Source organism: Pongo abelii, chromosome 11 (genome assembly GCF_028885655.2).
Source record: "Pongo abelii isolate AG06213 chromosome 11, NHGRI_mPonAbe1-v2.0_pri, whole genome shotgun sequence".
NCBI classification, from domain to species: Eukaryota; Metazoa; Chordata; class Mammalia; order Primates; family Hominidae; genus Pongo; species Pongo abelii.
Genome location: NC_071996.2, coordinates 67,110,712 through 67,129,507, shown reverse-complemented (window position 1 = coordinate 67,129,507; position 18,796 = coordinate 67,110,712). Strand labels below are relative to the sequence as shown.

Sequence of the window (18,796 nt, the reverse complement as noted above, 5' to 3'; positions counted from 1 at the left end):
TGACATGATTAACATGACTAAGCTAATCCCATCATATAGTTGTCATTTTTTTGGTTTGGTAAGTATCCTTAAAATCTACTTTCTTAGCAAATTTCAAGTATGGGTTTCCACAAATAATGATAAACACTTGCTAATGACACAGGAGTATTGTCAGATATTTGGGAAATAGTTATTTAGCTTTCAGTCTATTTCCTGTCAGAAGTTTATATAAAGAAAAATGAAAATCAAATATAATGGCTGCTTGTAACTGAAAACATTGTGCATTTAAACGAAATTTTTTTGTATCATTTAGCTTGTTTTGCTCTTGAACATTATTTGAAAATAAACCAACTTATTACTTGGGATTGATGGTAGTAAGTGTGCTGACTGTTGAGATTTATTTCAAAATGCATGGCCAGGTGCAATGGTTCACGCCTGTAATACCAGCACTTTGGGAGTCCAAGGTGGGCAGATCACGTGAGGTCAGGAGTTCAAGACCAGCCTGGCCGACACGGCAAAACCCCATCTCTACTAAAAGTACAAAAAAAAAAAAAAAAAAAAAAAAGCCAGGCATGGTGGTATGCGCCTGTAATAACGGCTACTCAAGGGGCTGAGGCAGGAGAATCACTTGAACCCAAAAGGAGGAGGTTGCAGTTGAGCCAAGACCACACCACTGCACTCTAGCCTGGGTAACAGAGTGAGACTCCTTCTCAAAAAAACCACAAAAACAAAAGCATATAAAACAACCCCAAATGCATTCTCTCTTCTAGTTCTTTTCCACTGATGAAATCAAAGATACTGAACAATCCAATCTTTAAATTGGAGAATTCCTTGTAAGGAAATGTGTAACTTTTATAAAGGTACTAGCAGTTTCTTGATAAATATAAGAAAGAGTAGAACAAGACATTGTATGGCGGTTTGTTATGTGTGATTTATAATATTTGGGGAAGATCGGCCATAATTTTGTGTCTTTAGTCAGTAGAATGACATTGTTTTGTGGCAAGTCAACATATTCCTTTCTTTTTTTGCAATGGTGATAATATTTAGGAGAACAGCACTTAAGCCTCCTGAAAAGTATTTTTTTTTTTTTTTTTTAACATCGTAGGGACTTATCCTTAGTCACACATCTCCTAAATATTTAAATATTTTAGTTTTGTTCAGGAAAGGAAACCATTTTCAAATGTATATTAATGGTTTTTTTCTTCTTATAAATGGAAAAGTACTTAAAGATAATTTTGTTTAAAAACCTCATTTTGCAGATAGGAAGATAAAACTGAATTTTATTGGGCTGAATACAAATTTTCATTTAAAATAAATATAGCATAGAAATTGAAATTGGGTTAAACTGTGGCCAATAAATTGAATTAAATGCAATGCTGGCCTGATGCAGTGGTTCACGCCTGTAATCCTAGCACTTTGGGAGGCTGAGGCAGGCGGATTACCTGAGCTCAGGAGTTCAAGAGCAGCCTAGGTAACATGGTGAAACCCTGTCTCTACTAAAATACAAAAAAAAAAAAAAAAAAAAAGAAAAAAAATAGCCAGGCTGGTGATGGATGCCTGTAGTCCCAGCTACTTGGAAGACTGAGGCAGGAGAATTGCTTGAACCCGGGAGGTAGAAGTTGCAGTGAGCTGAGATCGAGCCACTGCACTCCAGCCTGGGTGACAGAGCAAGACTCTGTCTCCAGAAAAAAAAAAAAAAAAAAAGCAATGCATTCTAAATTCTGCATAATAATATAGAATTTTATTATAATGCCTAAGGGCATATGAGGTCACCTAATTGTGTCAAGGAGACAAAATAAGTATTTTCAGCACCAGGAAAGGAGACTCCCTCAAGTAAGAAAAGTCCAATTTCATCGAACTTTTCCACAATGTTTACAGTCAGAAAATCTATGAAGAAATGATTTCTATTTTAATGTAAGAATGAGTATGATATTTTACAATTTCAGATGTTTTATCTTATATTCTTTTACTATTTGTCCCACCAGTTTTATGTTTCTTATTTTTTCTTTTCTTGCCTTTTTTTGAGTAATCAAGTATTTTAAAATTATTTTATTATTTTACTCTATTACCTTGTGGTTATACACTATTTTACTGGATTTTTTTTGGTAATTACTCTAGATATTGTAATGTGCATCCTTGATTCATTGAAATGATATTGCTAACACTACTTAAATCTGTTCATTTACTTTCCACCCTTAATGTTAATATTGTCATGTTTTTTAATTCTACATAGATCTTATACTTCACAGGACATTAATATGTCCACTCAATATTCACTCTGAATTAGCAATATATTTACTTTTTTCGCTGTTCTACCTCCCCCACTAACTTCTTTTTACAACTGTTGATTCTCTCTACCTTTTACTCTCCTTTTTTTTTCTTTCTCTGAGGTCTATTTTCTTCTACCTGAATATTTCTCTTTAATGTTTATTTTAGTGCTATTCTGCTAGTGACAAATTATCTCCAGTTTTCTTTGTGTGGAAATGGTTTTAATGTAAGAGGGCCGTAGGGAGAACAGTGATATTTAGTGATAAACAGGGTTAAGTTAGAATGAAGGGAAAGTTGAGAGAAGAGGTTGAATTTTGTGGGATTTTGTTCCTGATTAACTGTGAGATTCAGAAGCATAGTAAAAGAATTTTATAGTAGCTGGGGAAGTGTGGATGGTGAAGTAAAACAAGCCAATGGACTGCTCTTCAGTAGAGTCTGGGGCCTGAGAATGGATGACCTGGGAGTTCTGGACCTGTGTTGATTGACATAAATGGGGAAGGGGGAGGGCATAAAGACATTTGTGTTGAGGGACTGAAGACAAGCAATCACAGGGAAACCGTAAAGAGGAAAGTGTTTCTACCACCATACTAACTTCTGTGTTCTCCTCTTAGCTATTTCCATGGCAGTGTGGAGGCCAGAGGAGGTATTAGGTTATGGAGACCTGAAGGTTCCACTTCATTCCTAGGGAGTGAACTGTAAGAGCTGAAAATAGGCCGGGCGCGGTGGCTCATACCTGTAATCCCAGCACTTTGGGAGGCCGAGGCGAGTGGATCACGCAGTCAGGAGTTCAGGACCAGCCTGGCCAAGATGGTGAAACCCCATCTCTACTAAAAATAGGAAAATTAGCCAGGCATGGTGGCGGGTGCCTGTAATCCCAGCTACTCGGGAGGCTGAGGCAGAGAATTGCTTGAACCTGGGAGGCAGAGGCTGTAGTCAGCCGAGATTGCACTACTGCACTCCAGCCTGGGTGACAGAGCGAGACTCCTTCTCAAAAAAAAATAAATAAATAAATAAAAAAGAGCTGAAAATAAATGGATTGATTTGGGAGATGCTTAGGAAGTGAAATTAGCAGAACTTGGTGACAGAGTGGATATGGATATGGTGTGTGAATAGAGGGAAATGTCAAAAATGACTCTCAGATTTCTGGTTTATGCAACTTGATGTATGTGGTGGCCATTCTGAACCAGAAACGCTGGATGGAGGAAGACTAGGTTTGGGTGGCAAATGGTGACACCATCAGTTTGGCTTAGACTTTTTGAGTTTGAATTGCATGTGAGTCATCCAAATGGGGATATCAAATAGCCAATTAAATATATGAGTCTATATGAGATATCTGGGCAGAAGATAAAAATTTGGGAACATCTTTCTATAAATTGTTAATTGAAGTCTTGGGTCTGAATAAGCTGGACAAAGGAGAATCAACAGAGAGAGGCCAGTCAAGAATGCCAATATGATGCTGAAGGACAAGTAGAATGAAGACAAGGGTCCTTAAAATTGAGGAGTTTATTGGTAAAAGATAATTTAGCTGGAGGGAAATTTTAGTGTCTTTTTTCTTTCAATCAAGGGGCTTGACTATGTGTAAAAGCCAGTGAGAGGAAAAATCTGCTTGAGAAAAGTTAAACTCTCCAGGAAAGAGAAGAAATCATAATGTAGAACTTCTAAGAAGCTGGGAAGGAAATAGACATATATTATTTCCCTCTTGCTGCTGTAACAAATTACAACAAATTTGGTGACTTAAGACATATTTATCTCAGAGTTTTGGAGGACAGAAATTTGAAGTCAGTTCACTGGGCTGAAATCCAGGTCTCAGCAGGGCTTCCTTTGTTCTGGTGGGTTTAGGTGGCAGGGCAGGTGTGGAGATCTGTTGCCTTTTCTTTTCCAGCATCTAGAAGCTGCCTGCATTTGTTGGCTGTTGATCCTGAATCGCTTAGATTCCTGGTTTGGTTTTTGCCTTTCTTTTTCTCTCTGTTTTCACGGAAACATTACCTTCTCTCACTCTGATCCTCCTCTTTCTCTCTCTTTTAAGGACCCTTGTGACTATGTTGGAACCCCCTGTATAATTCAGGGTAATCTTCCCTGATCAGGACCATTAACATAATCACATGTGCAAAATCCCTTTTACAATGTAAGATTACGTATTCACAGCTTCCAGGAATTAGGACATTGACATTGGGTGATGGCAGGGGAATTATTCAGCCTCCTACAAGGACCAAGCACAGTTAGAGGGGCAGGCCCTAAAGGAAAGAAGGGAAAATTTCCTAATTTAATTGAAGAGAAAGAAGGTAGAAAACAGACATATGGGTGGTTTGTATATGTCATAGTGGAAATACAATGTATTTCCTATTTCACTAAAGTAGAGGTTGTTTCACTTGTTTGAGGGAAGAGGCACTGGTAGTAGATCCATAGAAGAAAGTATCATCGTGACAACTAGAGCATGTTTTCACTTAGCTAATAGAACAGCCTGCTGTGTGCCAGGAGCCCAATGGGTAGAGGGATATAAAGATATCCAGCACAGGGTGATTATTACCTTTCTGTCACTGGGAGTTTTCAAAGCATGTTAAGTATACATTTCACTGGAAAAGTTTAGTAAGTTTTCCTGGGTGCTCAGTTACAAAAGATGACTTCATTGACAGTTCTAATATTTGCTAATTGTGTAAGTAATGCATACTTTCTAAATAGAATGTACTTTTTTTTTTTTCCTGAGATGGAGTCTTGCTCTGTTGCCCAAGCTGGAGGGCAGTGGCACAATCTTGGCTCACTGCAACCTCCACCTCTTGGGTTCAAGCAATTCTCCTGCCTCAGCCTCCCGAGTAATTGGGATTACAGATGCGCACCACCACACCTGGCTAATTTTGTATTTTTAGTAGAGATGGAGTTTCACCATGTTGGCCAGGCTGGTCTCGAACTCCTGACCTCAAGTTATACACCCACCTTGGCCTCCCAAAGTGCTGGGATTACAGGCATGAGCCACCGCGCCCATGCCTTTAAAGAATTGTATCATAAGGCTGGGCATGGTGACTCACGCCTGTAGTCCCAGCACTTCGGGAAGCTGAGGTGGGCAGATCACCTGAGGTCAGGAGATCGAGACCAGCCTGGCCAACATGGCAAAACCCCGTCTCTACTAAAAATGCAAAAATTAGCCTGGTGTGATTGGGCACCTGTAATCCCAGCTAGTTGGGAGGCTGAGGCAGAAGAATTACTTGAACCCTGGAGGCAGAGGTTGCAGTGACGCAAAACCACGCCACTGCACTCCAGCCTGGGCGACAGAGCAAGACTCTGTCTCAAAAAAAAAAAAAAAAAAAAGTATCATAGAATGCTACCAGAAATAATTGATCAGAAGTAAAGATATAGTAAGAATTCTTAAGAAGTTTTTCTGGATATTTGTGTAGTCAGAGCTCATGGCACTCTATTAAGTACTTACCCTTTAACTTGAGTAATCTGATAGCTTTTTAAAATTTAATTTTTCCACTGATAGTAAATGAATTATAAAAATTATAAGAATGAAAATAGATACATTAAAAATAACCACTTTGTGATCTCCTCTGTTCTCTTATTTTCCTTCCTAGAGATCAAGATTGTAAAAAATTTGGCATAGGTTCGTGGAAGTCCTTTTCTATGGGCTTACCTATGCTCATGTGTATAGCTGGTCCTCCAATAAGGTCATTTTCTTCAACATCATTTTTATCTAACATGGTTGAGGAAAGAAAAAAATCTATTCCAGGATTAGGCCACTGTCTGTGTGAAGTGTGCACTTTCTCTGTATGTCTGTGTGGATTCTCTCCAGAGACTCGTTTCCTCCCACTTCCCAAAGATGTGCAGGTCAGGTTAATTTTGATGTCTAAATGGTCCCAGTGTGAGTAAGAGTGTGTGTGTGTGTGTGTGTGTGTGTGTAAGTGTGCCCTGCAATAAAATGAGGTCCTGGCCAGGGTAGGTTCCCACCTTGAGCCCTGAGCTGCCAGGATAGGCTCTGGCCACCTGTGACCCTGAACTGGAATAAGCAGATAAATCACTAAATCATTAAATCATTATCTCACTTGTTTTTACTCATCCTTCTTAAATGTATATATAGCTCACATTTATTTCAGTGTTTAATATCAGAAGTGTTTTGGGTCTTTATTTAGAAGTCTGGTGATGTTTTTATGACCAGAAATGTGCCATAGGACCTTAACTTATATATTTTATCATTTAGCCCATGGTGAAACTGGTTTAAATCTTTATTACGTCTTTTGGCTTAAAGTCACGGTTTCTAAGAAATGATTGACAATGTTAAGTAAGGATTTACTATATATGTAGAAGTATAGGATATTTTATTGTTTTTACACAATTGGGGTCATACTAAGTAATATTGTATAATTTGTTTTTTTTTAATTGGACACTGTGTTTTAACAGTTCTTTGTTAGTCCATACTTTAGTTCTCTTAATTCCTACCTAGTATTCCTTAGTCTGAATATATTACATTTTATTCATATGTGACCATTTCCAGTATATATGGTGTTTCCACATTTTGTAACAAATCATTCTTGTAAACAGTGATGCAGTGAACTCTTCCAGATACTTTTCTAATCATTTATGCTCCTTAGTCTGTAGAGAACCAGAAAAGGAGTACCTATGTCAAGGGCATGGCTTCTCAAGATTTTTACAGGTGCTGCCAAATTTCCTTCCATAACATCTGTTCCCATCTATATGCTTTTTATCAGTATTAGAGAATACCACTCTCTCACTTGACACTTGTAACAGCCTTTGGCTTTATCAGTCATTTACATTTTTGTCCAACTCATGAAGATGCCTTATGTTAATGTATGTTTCTCGTATTACTGATGAGATTATCTTTTTGAGTGTTTATGTTCAGTGGTATATTGTGTGTGTGTGTGTGTGTGTGTGTGCAAATTGTCTTTTCGTTCCTTATTTTTGTTCATTTTTCTTTTGGGTTTTTTTAAACTTTTCATTTGTAAAGAATGCTTTATGTATTTGGATTATTAGTTTATTCTTAAATATATTGCATATATACTTACTCAATATGTGTTTTGTATTTGAATTTTACTTGTGGAATCTTCTATAGAATTAAAATATTTATGAGTCAAAATTGTTTTTGTAATTCCTTTAGGTCTTACTTTGGAAGACTTTTCATATTACAAGATTATTAAAGCATTCTGTTTTTTTTTTTTTTAGACAGAGTCTTGCTCTGTTGCCCAGGCTGGAGTGCAGTGGCACGATCTTGGCTCACTACAACTACCGCCTCCCAGGTTCAAGCAATTCTCCTGCCTCAGCCTCCTGGGTAGCTGGAATTACAGGTGCACACCACTAAGCCCAGCTCATTTTTGTATTTTTAGTAGAGACAGGGTTTCACCATGTTGGTCAGGCTAGTCTCGAACTCCTGACCTCGTGATCTGCCCGCCTCTGCCTCCAAAAGTGCTGGGATTATAGGCGTGAGCCACCATGCCCGGCCATTAAAGCATTCTTGAGTTATTTCTTCTAACATATTTATAAACTAATTAATTTTTTAGAATTTCTTTTTAGTTGTCTGATGTTACAGTCTATTTTAGAGTATGGTGTTAGGTTAAAAAATCTAGATTTTGTTTACTCAGATGGTTATAGTTAGTCTTTTTAGAAAGTCTTATTCTTTATTGATTTTCAGTGGCATCTGTTGCATACATGCACACACAAACACACATGAGTCTGTCAGCACCTTTTTAAAAATTGGCTAACTACAGTTTTATTATATATTAGTGTATTAGTCCATTCTCACACTGCTATAAAGAACTACCAAAGACTGGGTAATTTATAAAGAAAAGAGGTTTAATTGACTCACAGTTCCACTGGCTGTACAGGAGGCATGGCTGAGGAGGCTTCAGGAAACTTACAATCACGGCAGAAGGGTGAAGGGGAAGCAAGCATGTCTTTACATGATGGCAGGAGAAAGAGAGTTGAAGGGGAAGTGCTACACACTTTCAGACAACCAGATCTCATGAGAACTCACTATCACAAGAACAGCAAGGGGGAAATTCGCCCTCTTCATACCAGATCCCTCCCCAACCATTGGGTATTACAATTCAACATGAGAGTTGGGTGGGGACACAGAGCCAAACCATATCAATTAGGTACACCAGGTATGTGAAGATCCCCCTCATTGATCTTGTTTGTCTGCCTTTCTTGGCTACAATTATACATTTTCTTAACTTTGAAATAGTTTGACTAGCACTGAAATGATCTGTTCCTTAAAGGTTATATAGAATTTTTTTTGTGAATCAAACCATCTAGGATTTGGCCACAATTTTTGGGAGTATCTCTTTGACAACTGTCTTTCTTCTATGGCAGTTAGTTTCTTTGAATTTTATGGAGTCAATTTGTATAAATTATATTGTCCAGAGAATAATCTATTTCATTATGTTTTATTTGCATAAAATTGGGGAAAGTAGTCTCTTATGATTCTTTCATTTCTCTGGTATTTCTTATTTTGCATATTGGTACCTTCTCCCTTTTTCCTCCTAGATTTGTTTCAGTATTTATCTATTTTATTGTTTTCCCCAAAGACCAGATTCAGGACTTACTAGTTTTATCATTTTACCTTTTTTTTTCGAGTTTTAATTTCTACTTTTATATTTATTAGTTTATTCTTTCTGATTTCCTCAGGTTTAATTTAATGATTTTTTTAAAATTTGGGGATGTTAATACATTTATTTTTGTTTAATATACGTGTATTTAAGCTTATGAATTAGAGTCTGAGAATTGTTTTAGCAGTATGAGATATGATATATAGTGTTTATTATATTTATTATTATTACATAGACATTTTACCCTTTCAATTTTCATTGTTTTCTTTGCCAGAAGAGTTATTCGAAGAGGCTTAAAATTTTCAGATGCTAGGAGCTTCTTAACCCCAGATTGATTAGTGATTTTTCCTTTTACTGTATTGTGATTAGTAACTATTATCTGTATTCTGGAATTTACTGGGGTTTTATCTTCAATGTCCAATGTGATCAAGTTTTTTTTTAAACCAATTTCTTAAACAGAAGGGATATTCTCTGATTTCACCTTAAAGTTAAATATATGGCAATTAAATCTATTTTATTATGTTACCCTATTTATATATTTTATATTTATACCTACTTTTTAATTCTCTTGTTATTCAGGCTTTGAGAAGGTTGGATAATAGTCAATTAATAGTGTGTTTCCATCTGATTATCTTTATACCTATTTTAGAGTTTGCTTTACAAATGTGTAGTATATGACACCAAGACGTTCATAATCATTTTATTTTTATTGTGAATTACACTATTTAGCATTATAGTGTTTTCTTCCTTGCTCCTTCCTTCCTTTTTATTTTTATTTGTCCTCTTCGCTTTTGCCTATTCTTATGAATAGGCAACGTGAAGAAACACTTGGTTATAGGGGGTTCTCTTTCCCATAGAATAGAGCAGAATCTGTTTTATGATTCAACTGAAAGTTTTTCTTTCAATAGGTGAGTTTAGCTCTGCAACATCTCCGAGATAACATAAAACGTTTGGCATTAGTACTGTTATTTTATGTTTTCCAATTTATAGATTTTTGAAAAAAATTCACAGGATGTTCTGCTTTCTTAGCTTTGTGTTTGCTTTCTTTTTATTAAAAAGGTTATATTTCTGTTATGATTATAAATGTAACTGTAGGAAAGTTCTTAATCCTCTCATTTCCTTAAAAATGATCTATTATTCCTTTCTGCAGATTTTTCCTCTTCATCCTCCCTTTTCTACCAGCTGACCTTAGCATTATAAAATAAATTACTTAGAATTCTCCTATGATTTATCAGTTTAAAATATCTTTTGATCTTAGTTAGCAAAGCAGTCAGCTTATATAGTATATATTGCATACCATGTCCTTGCTCCTTCAGCTTTCATCTTTTTGAAAAGTTTTATCATTCATATTTTCATATTGAAATTTCATAACAATTCCTATATTGTTATGGTTCATATTACTTATGTTTTATTATAGCAACATAATCACATACCTGATTGGAATTTAGTACCATGATTGATTTCAGTGTTTATTTCAGTTATTTCACTCTGGTTTTTACAATCATCACTTGGATGACTAAAATGTATCTTCTAGTAAATTCCTCAAGAAGATCCCATGAAAACAAGATTTTATATATTTGTAATATGTTCAAAATTTTGAACATTGTCTGTTGCCTTTATAATTAATGAGTTTGGCTGAATTTAAAAATCTCATTTGTATTTTCTTTTTTCAAGGATTTCATGCACATTCTGCATCCAGTGGAGTATCTAGAGGGCAGTGGTGTCCACTGAATCTGACTGTTGAATGTTGCTGTGGAGAAATTTGATAACAGACTGATTCCCCCCTTAAAATAAGCTACTAGAAAACTTTTGCCTTGCTGTTCAAAAGGTTTCAGTAATTTTACTAGGAAGTGTCAGTGTCTTAGTGTTGACTGTTTCTCTGGGGAACTATGTGACTTTCACTGAGTTTTTTTTTTTTTTTTCCTTCATTTTGAGACAGGGTCTCACTCTGTTGCCCAGGCTGGAGTTCAGTGGAGTGCAGCCTCAAACTCCTGGGCTCAAGCAATCCTCCTGCCTCAGCCTCTTGAGTAGATGGAACTATAGGTGTTCACCACCGCAACTGGCCATATTTTTTTTTTTTTGTAGAGACAGGGTCTTTCTTGCTCTATTGTCCAGTCTGATCTCAAATTCCTTGACCTCAAGCCATCCTCCTGTCTCAGCCTCCCAAATGGCTGGGATTACAGGTGTAAGCCACCATGCCTAACGATCAATAAGTTTTGACTACAAAAAAATTCTTATATTTTATTTTATTTGTTCTTTTCTGCTGTTTTGGTTTTCTTCTGTGTGGATTTCAGTTTCTGTCTAATGTTTCTTAAATTTAAGATAATTTTTCTGGCTGGGCGTGATGGCTCACATCTGTAATCCCAGCACTTTGGGAGGCCAAGGTGGGCAGATCAGGTCAAAAGATTGAGACCATCCTGGCCAACATGGTGAACCCCGTCTCTACTAAAAATACAAAAATTAGCTGGGCATGGTGGCGTGAGCCTGTAGTCCCAGCTACTCGGGAGGCTGAGGCAGGAGAATCACTTGAACCCAGGAGGCGGAGGTTGCAGTGAGCTGAGATCGCACCATTGCACTCCAGCCTGGGTGACAGTGTGAGACTCCGTCTCAAAAAAAAAAAAGATAATTTTTCCTTTCACTTTGGTTATTCACTGTTAGAATGGAGGGGAAAAGGGAAAAAATGGCTAGTGGTGGATCAGATCAGCTCATCAATGTAAAGACTGACTCTATGTCATTTACTTAAGGAAGTGAAAATTCATAGTAGAGTATGATGAGCTGGTAAAACCAGAGTTTCTGAATTTACCTCTGAAGATCTAGGCTACATATTTATTGCTGCAACAATCTATGTTAAGAATTTTCTGAGACTGGTGTTCTGAAGACAACATTTAGATTTAATGTTCACACTAGTGGTCACTAATAGAACTGTGTCAGATAGTGAAAGAATATCAAAATTTTCCTGTAAAGAAGACTTTGTGCTTTTGTTCAGAAAAAAATCATAAGGCTAACAATTGTTAAGATGAGAAAGGAGGCTTGTCCACTACGTAACCGGAGTGACTAGTCTTTCCACATTTATTGTATGTGAACATAATGCCTACTGTGTACAAAGAACACTCTGCTAGGTATTCTGGGAGAAGCAGAGAAAATAAGAGACTCGGTCCTAACCTTAAGGATTATATTTGTGTTGAGTAGAAAAAGTAGGGCCTGTTGAAGGATTTATAAGTTATCAAAACAATGCATTAGTAAGTATCAGGCAAGAAAGGAGAAATGGAAAAGTTTAAGTCCTAAAAAAAATTACAAAACAGGGAATGATATGATTTATATGGAGGGATGACTTCTTGGTGGAATAAATTTTGATCTATGTCTTTGAGAGAGACGATGAACCTAGCTAGGCAATGAGTTATCCCAAGGGGGCACAACACAATAGTATGAGATACAGGGAAAGATGAAAGGACAGTGCAAGTTGTATTTTGTGTGAGGCAGGAGATTGGTTGGATTAAAAAAGTATTTGTAGGACTTGATATTCAAGAAGCATCTACATTATTGCTTTTTTTTTTCTCTGTATAAAGCCACCTGGGGCTTTATACGGTCAGATAGACACTGAGATGGTCAGAGAGAAGTTAGACATGCCACTGCCCTCAAGGAACCTCCGTTCTAAATAATATAGAATGCGTCCACATAGGAGACAGTAGCTGAAGTTTGAATAAACTGGTGTATGAGAAAGAACAAAGTGGTAGTATTGGAAGGACAGGTAGGGTTTGAATCTGTAAAATGAGATGAAATAATACTTACTCTGCAGGGCTGTTAGAATAAAATGAAATAACATATGCAAAGTGCTTAACACTTAATGGGCAATTGATATGTCTTTGTCATCTTTCCTTCCTTCCCCACCTCTCAATTCTGAGATAACTTGTACTATAAAAAGGAGAGATCCTTGAAAGATGCACAGAAGTGAAATTTTCGGAAGAGGTGTGACTGGCCTTGGGCCTTCATTGTGGGGCTTAATGAACTGAGGAACATTATGAACAAAGAGGTGGGAATACAGAACATGCTTTTGGGAGCTTTGTTGAAGTTGAGTGAGAGAAGAGATTTGAAAGGGGAACTTGAAACCTAGAGGTTGGATGGTACTTTTGTATTAGATTGGTGCAAATGTAATTGTGGTTGTTGCCATTACTTTCAATAATAAAAACCGCAATTACTTTTGCACCGACCTAATAGCATTCTTCTTCTGCCCAGATTCCACTTTGTGTACTATAATAACTGATGGTTTATGTGTCACCCTGCATCAGCTTTTTTGGTAAACAGGAATCATGAATTGATTAACTTTGAATTCTCCGTAATAAACAGCACAGCACTTTACCCATAGTAAGGTCTTCAATACGTATTTATAAAGCAGGTTAATAAAACAAACAAATGCTTGGGTACGTCAGAAACAAGGGCTGTATGAATGTGACATTTTATGCTAATGTTGTATCAAGCTATGTATTTAATAATAAAATGTGGAAACACATGTTGTAGAGTGGAATAGTGGGGTGCCTTGGAGAGGGCCAGATGCAGTTTCCTCCCTGGCTTAGTGGCTATGGACTTTGTGAACTTGGACAAGTTCTTTTGCAGTATGTGCTTAAACCCAAGACCGTTTCTTAGCTGCCTGCTCTTCTGGCCTTAATTTCCTCATCTATTCAATACCTAGTACCTTATAGAGTTGTGAGCATTAAGTGAAAACTAGCTCAGTGCCTGGCACATAAGGGGTGCTCACATAAATATTGTTGATAATCACAATAATAGTTATTTTTATTTTTCCTAATTGAAATATTGATATGAACATATTTTAAGTGACAACATTTACTCTTATTCGATCCAATTATCAAAAAAAATTCTAAATAATGTACAGTGCTATTCTGTAATATTTTATTGTTGACTCTGTTGTGTTAAAAACACCTTGTAATGTTAGTTTCGTTTTTGGAGATAAAAGACCAATTCTCTGCAGTGGCATTTTAAGGAGTGTTTTGTTAGTGTCTGCCTTGGGCTCTTCCAGGCCTTCTGCAAACTTGATTTCCTTTGATCCTCACAGCAGTTCTGAAAGTGTTGGTCATAGTTTTTTATCCTCATTTTGCATCTGAAGAAAAGGCTCAGGTGACAAGGTTAGTGAATGGCAAAGTCATTTATAATAATTAATGAGAAAAAGGAATAGGCTGAAGTTAAATTTGGAATCAGTGTCTAAAATAACTAGGAAGTAAGATAAAGCACAGTCAATATGAGCACCTGCAAAGGATTACAGAAAAATGAGATTCCACCTGTCTTAAGTATGCAGCGTGCTATCTTGTTCAGTCTGCTGACTATGAAAAGTATCAGTAAGCTTCATTTTTCAAAGACAGTTGCCTTTTTGATAACATGGTCACAAAATGCCAAATTTTGCCCTTCATAATTTTCCCTGAAAATTTAGAAACTTAGTTTTCCAGTGTTCTGAAGGGATGACCTATCACACACACGTAAGCAGCTAGTCATCTATTTTTTTATTAAGTGTTTTTAAGCCCTTTTAGGGCATGTATATATTGCACTGTAATCTATACAGAACCTGGATACTGTTTTGAATTGAAGCATTCATTTTATAAATAGTGTTTAACAGGCTCTATGGTGTGATACAAAACAGCATTTCTAACTTCCCCATCATCTAGACTTCAAACCTCAGAGTAAACTTTGAGACCTTGACCCTGTGTTCACATCAGTTTTCAAGTTCTGCATATTCCTCCCCTCTATTCACTTTTCAAAGCAAGTGCCGTTTCCTTCTTGAAGCCTGCCCTGATCTTACCCCTATTGTGCAGTTGCTTCTACCTTGGTGCACCCTTGATACTTAGCATTTAATCACTATTAGTCTCAACTTACTACTGAATGGGGTATTTTAACTTAAAAATTAATATCTCTATTCCACTATGAGACAGTGACCTTAATTGTCTTAATAATAGTGTGTTCCTGCTGCCTGATACAGGGTTTGGCAAATAGTACTTTGCTTGATAATTTAGTGAAATGAATTGCTTTCATTATGATGGAACCCCAATAAAATTTTTGAGACCAGAGATAACACTTTTTTTTTCTTTTTTTTTTTTTGAGACGGAATGTTGCTCTGTCACCCAGGCTGGAGTGCCAGTGGCGCGATCTCGGCTCACTGCAACCTCCGCCTCCCGGGTTCAAGCAATTCTCCTGCCTCTCGGGCTCCCGAGTAGCTGGGACTACAGGCACATGCCACCACGCCCGGCTAATTTTTTGTATTTTTAGTAGAGGCGGGGTTTCACAGTGTTAGCCAGGATGCAGCGATAACACTTTGTAATATTTGAAGGCTAAATTGAGAAAAGAAGACAGATAAAGCCAAATATTATGGGTGATATTCTTGAAATTATTAGTTACCATGGTCTTTGTTATTGTTGGCTTGCTGAAAAGCAGCTCAAGGTTAGAACAGAATCTTTTACTTCACAAAATGCTAACCCCCCATCGCTATATTAGTTGGTATTTTCTTTCTCGGTAATTTTCTTTTAAAAGATCATGATAAACCTCACTAGATAAGGATCAAATTAATTAATGCCTCCAAACTAGATCTGTGACTTTTTATATTAAGCCCATTACTGCCACTCCCAACTACCATTCTGAGGGATTTTTGGTTTTGAAATTCAAAGCAGGGATCCTTGGAGTTGTAGTGTTTCTTTTTTCTTTTGAGGAATATGAGCTCACCATGCATATTAAACTCACTTATGGGTAAAGCAGTAAAGTGAACACTGCCTAGTAGCAGTCAAGATAACAAAATGGAAAGTTTGTGTCTGTGTTGCTGAGAATCTTCCATTTTGCCTTGTTACTACAACAATCACATTGTAATCTAGAAATTACCAGTTCTTCTCCTGCTGAAGGCAGTGGGTCAGGATTGAAGAGCATTGAGCAGTTCAGTAAAGCTTGTCCAGATGTCAGTCCAGAAGAGATTTTACAATTGTAAAAGCTCAGATTTTAACGTTGCAATTCTTTTTGTCATTTTTGAGTGTTTCTTTCATTTTTTATTTAGACTTCATTGAAATTTTTCTTGTTAATTATAGATATTTTCCATTGTAAACCTCCTCCAGCCTCCCTCCCCTAGAAACATTAGAATAAAATTTTCAGTTTTTATGAGAAGAAATGCAAAATGGTCATTAAAATTTTGAGAAAGTTTTGGCAGTGGTTATTTTTTAAATGCTTTTAATGGAATGAAATATGCTACATTACACACATTTGTGCTTTTTAAAAACATAAGTATTTGAGATTGATATATTATAGTTTAATCCCCTCTTTATATTTAACACTATTATTTAGGTTTATTGTTAAAATAATATTTAACAGTGTGTGATATCAAGGATAGCTGGAAGGTTTATAATACAAAAATTTTAGTGTTTAGGAAATGAAAGATATTAATATATATTAAAACTCTTTTATTATAACATAGAAGTTAACACTTTGTGCCAATTCTAACCTCAGGATTATTTTTTGTGCCTCCTGTATGTTCCAGTTGATCTCTTCATCAATTTTATGAATAGCATAAGTAAATTTAGTTTATTAATGTATTTATATACTTTAAATTGACCAATGTAAACAGATTCTTATCTGCCATATGTTGAAATGCTTTAGTAAAGACATAACTGCCTAGTCAACAAAGATGGCATTGAATTGCACTGTTTTGGAAAAAAAGTTGAGCGAACTAGATGCCTGTTAATCTGGTTCTTTAAATATCATAAACAAAAGTATCAGAATGTGTTTCCAAGGACAAAGGCGGGGTTTTCTGGGCTTTGATTGGTTGCTGCCTTGTCCTGTCCCACAGCCATCCTTAATTGGCTTTGGGTAGATTGGAATCACATAAGCAGGGTGACATTTATTACTTTCCTAGTTGTTTCATTGCACTGAGCCCTGAGATTCCCAAGGAGTAACCATAAAAGATTTCTTTTATTTTGTCCATGACCTACGAGAGAGGATCATTCTAAGAAGAGCAGGCATGAGTTTGAGTGCAAGAAGAGTCACTCTGCCTGCAATAACGCCAATAATTCTACAGAAAAGGGTATGTGACTTCTTTTTCCTTTTTTTCTTTAATTTTTCTTGCTGCTTTTTTTCCCTGTTACTGTGTGTTTATTAATACATAGGAAGCTTTACTTACGTACCCTTGAAAGAGCCTATAATTCATTAAAGTTGTAGGTAAAATTAAAGGACATATTATTGGAATTGAACTAGGAAAAATAATACTGCGCTGGAACATCGCTATAGTTAAAGACTTTCATCTAAAAGAAGTTTGATCTCGATTTCAGGTCATTGTGATTTAGAGACTGTATTGAAACTTTTTCTTTTTTTTCTTTCTACTGTAACTTCCATCCTCTTTGTTTTTAGTTCAGTAGGAAATCTGCTATTATGTCTTATATTTGTTTACTAAGGAATAGTTTCTTTGTTTCACCATAATTCATAATATATCAATCTCTTCATTGTTGAATAGACTATACAATTATTTTACTGTTTAAACATGTGTTACCAGTTTATTCTCAGGTTTCTACCCATTTCTATTGAGCTTCTGCGTATTTGCTTAAGAAAAACTTTCCATTAAATTCCCCTGTGAAAGGGCTTTCTGTTAATTATTAATGCAGTCAATCCTGTGTATGAAAATATTTTATTTATTAGTTTTTTGTAAAGATTATTTTTATGTCTCACTTACAGCATTGCATTTTACAAGGTGGTATATGTAACCATGTCATGTAGCTATAGTAAGCTTTTCTTGTAAATCTCCAAAATAAGAACATTGCACTGGACTTCTTAAAGAATCAAATCTGTCGCATTGAGAAGGAAAGCACTAAAACTCAGTTTTGGCAATATGCTTTCCAAATGGTTTTGGTGACACTAGAAACTGTAGTGTTTATTTTTGAACTCAACTTTTAATAGTTAACTGTTAACTATCAGTGCATTCCATTAAGTCAAAGGTCATGTTGCAATTTATTTGAAACATGGCAAATCTAACAGTTAAAGTGGCTATATTTTTTAAAAACGAAGTGCCTCTTTACTGTTTTTAATTTTTAGATTTTCAGCTTATTTTCTTATCCAGTCAACCATTTATATACTGAGAATATTTTATTTGGCATTGGAACAGCTATATGGTAATTTTGCCAACATGAGTTCTTTATCTTTCTTGAGGCCTTTTGCTAATTGTAAGCAAATTTAATTAAAAATATTTTGCTTTGGGTTTTAACTTTTATTTGGAATTGGACTTAGCAGTGCATTAATAATGACAATATAGGTTCCTGGACTCACTGAGGATGTGAAAAGGCATATTAACATTTATCAAGTCTATGTTCTCATGTTTGAGTTCTTCTTTATCCAGTTAATATTGCAGTTTAGATTGACTAAGAAACTTCTGTCATATGGTTTGTTTTTGATGACATGTTGGTATGATGGAAAATGTACTATCTGGACTCTCCATTTATTAGCCCTGTGACTTTGGGCAAATCCAGTAAACTCTTGGAGTCTTTACTTCCTCATCTGTATAACAAACTGAGGAGTTTTCAGTAAATAATATCTTCAGTCTTATTTGTGTCTATAATTCTGTGAACCAAATATTTTATATTTTCATGGTTATAGTAAAATATGTAAATTATTTTTATTATTTTAGAATTATTATAAAACATTAGGAAAGAATGCTGTAATTTTCAAGGAGTTTGAACAATTAGCCTAGGGGAAATTGGTTATGGCAAAACTTGGCTAGAAAAATAACTACTAGCACTGTTTGCCAAGTAGGAAAACAAGATTACTCTGGAAAGCGGTGGTTATTATTGATGTTACATCTGAGCTGCCAATGGTCACATCATTGTGATTTATCGTGGTATTTTAATAATAAGCTTCTTGTCAAGTTTCTATTATAATATTTATAAAAGTCAAAATTCCCTAGACTCAAATCTATGCTATTTTTTTCAGTGAGTGCACATATTTTGGTGTTTATATATTTTAGCACACCATTA

The 18,796-nt window shown here is 35.9% G+C and overlaps 1 protein-coding gene across 3 annotated transcripts in view; it reads left to right on the top strand.

Moving 5' to 3' along the window:
• Positions 1–18,796, top strand: part of GRB14 (growth factor receptor bound protein 14) — a 128,024-nt gene that overhangs the window by 35,880 nt on the left and 73,348 nt on the right. The window contains exon 1 of one of the 3 annotated variants that reach the window (XM_002812543.6): positions 16,342–16,860. The exons of the other annotated variants lie outside the window; for them this stretch is intronic. Coding sequence (XP_002812589.3) covers positions 16,798–16,860 — 63 coding nt within the window. The 5' untranslated portion in view covers positions 16,342–16,797. Of the gene's footprint in view, positions 1–16,341; positions 16,861–18,796 lie in introns of those variants that run through there. 3 annotated transcript variants of the gene reach the window in all.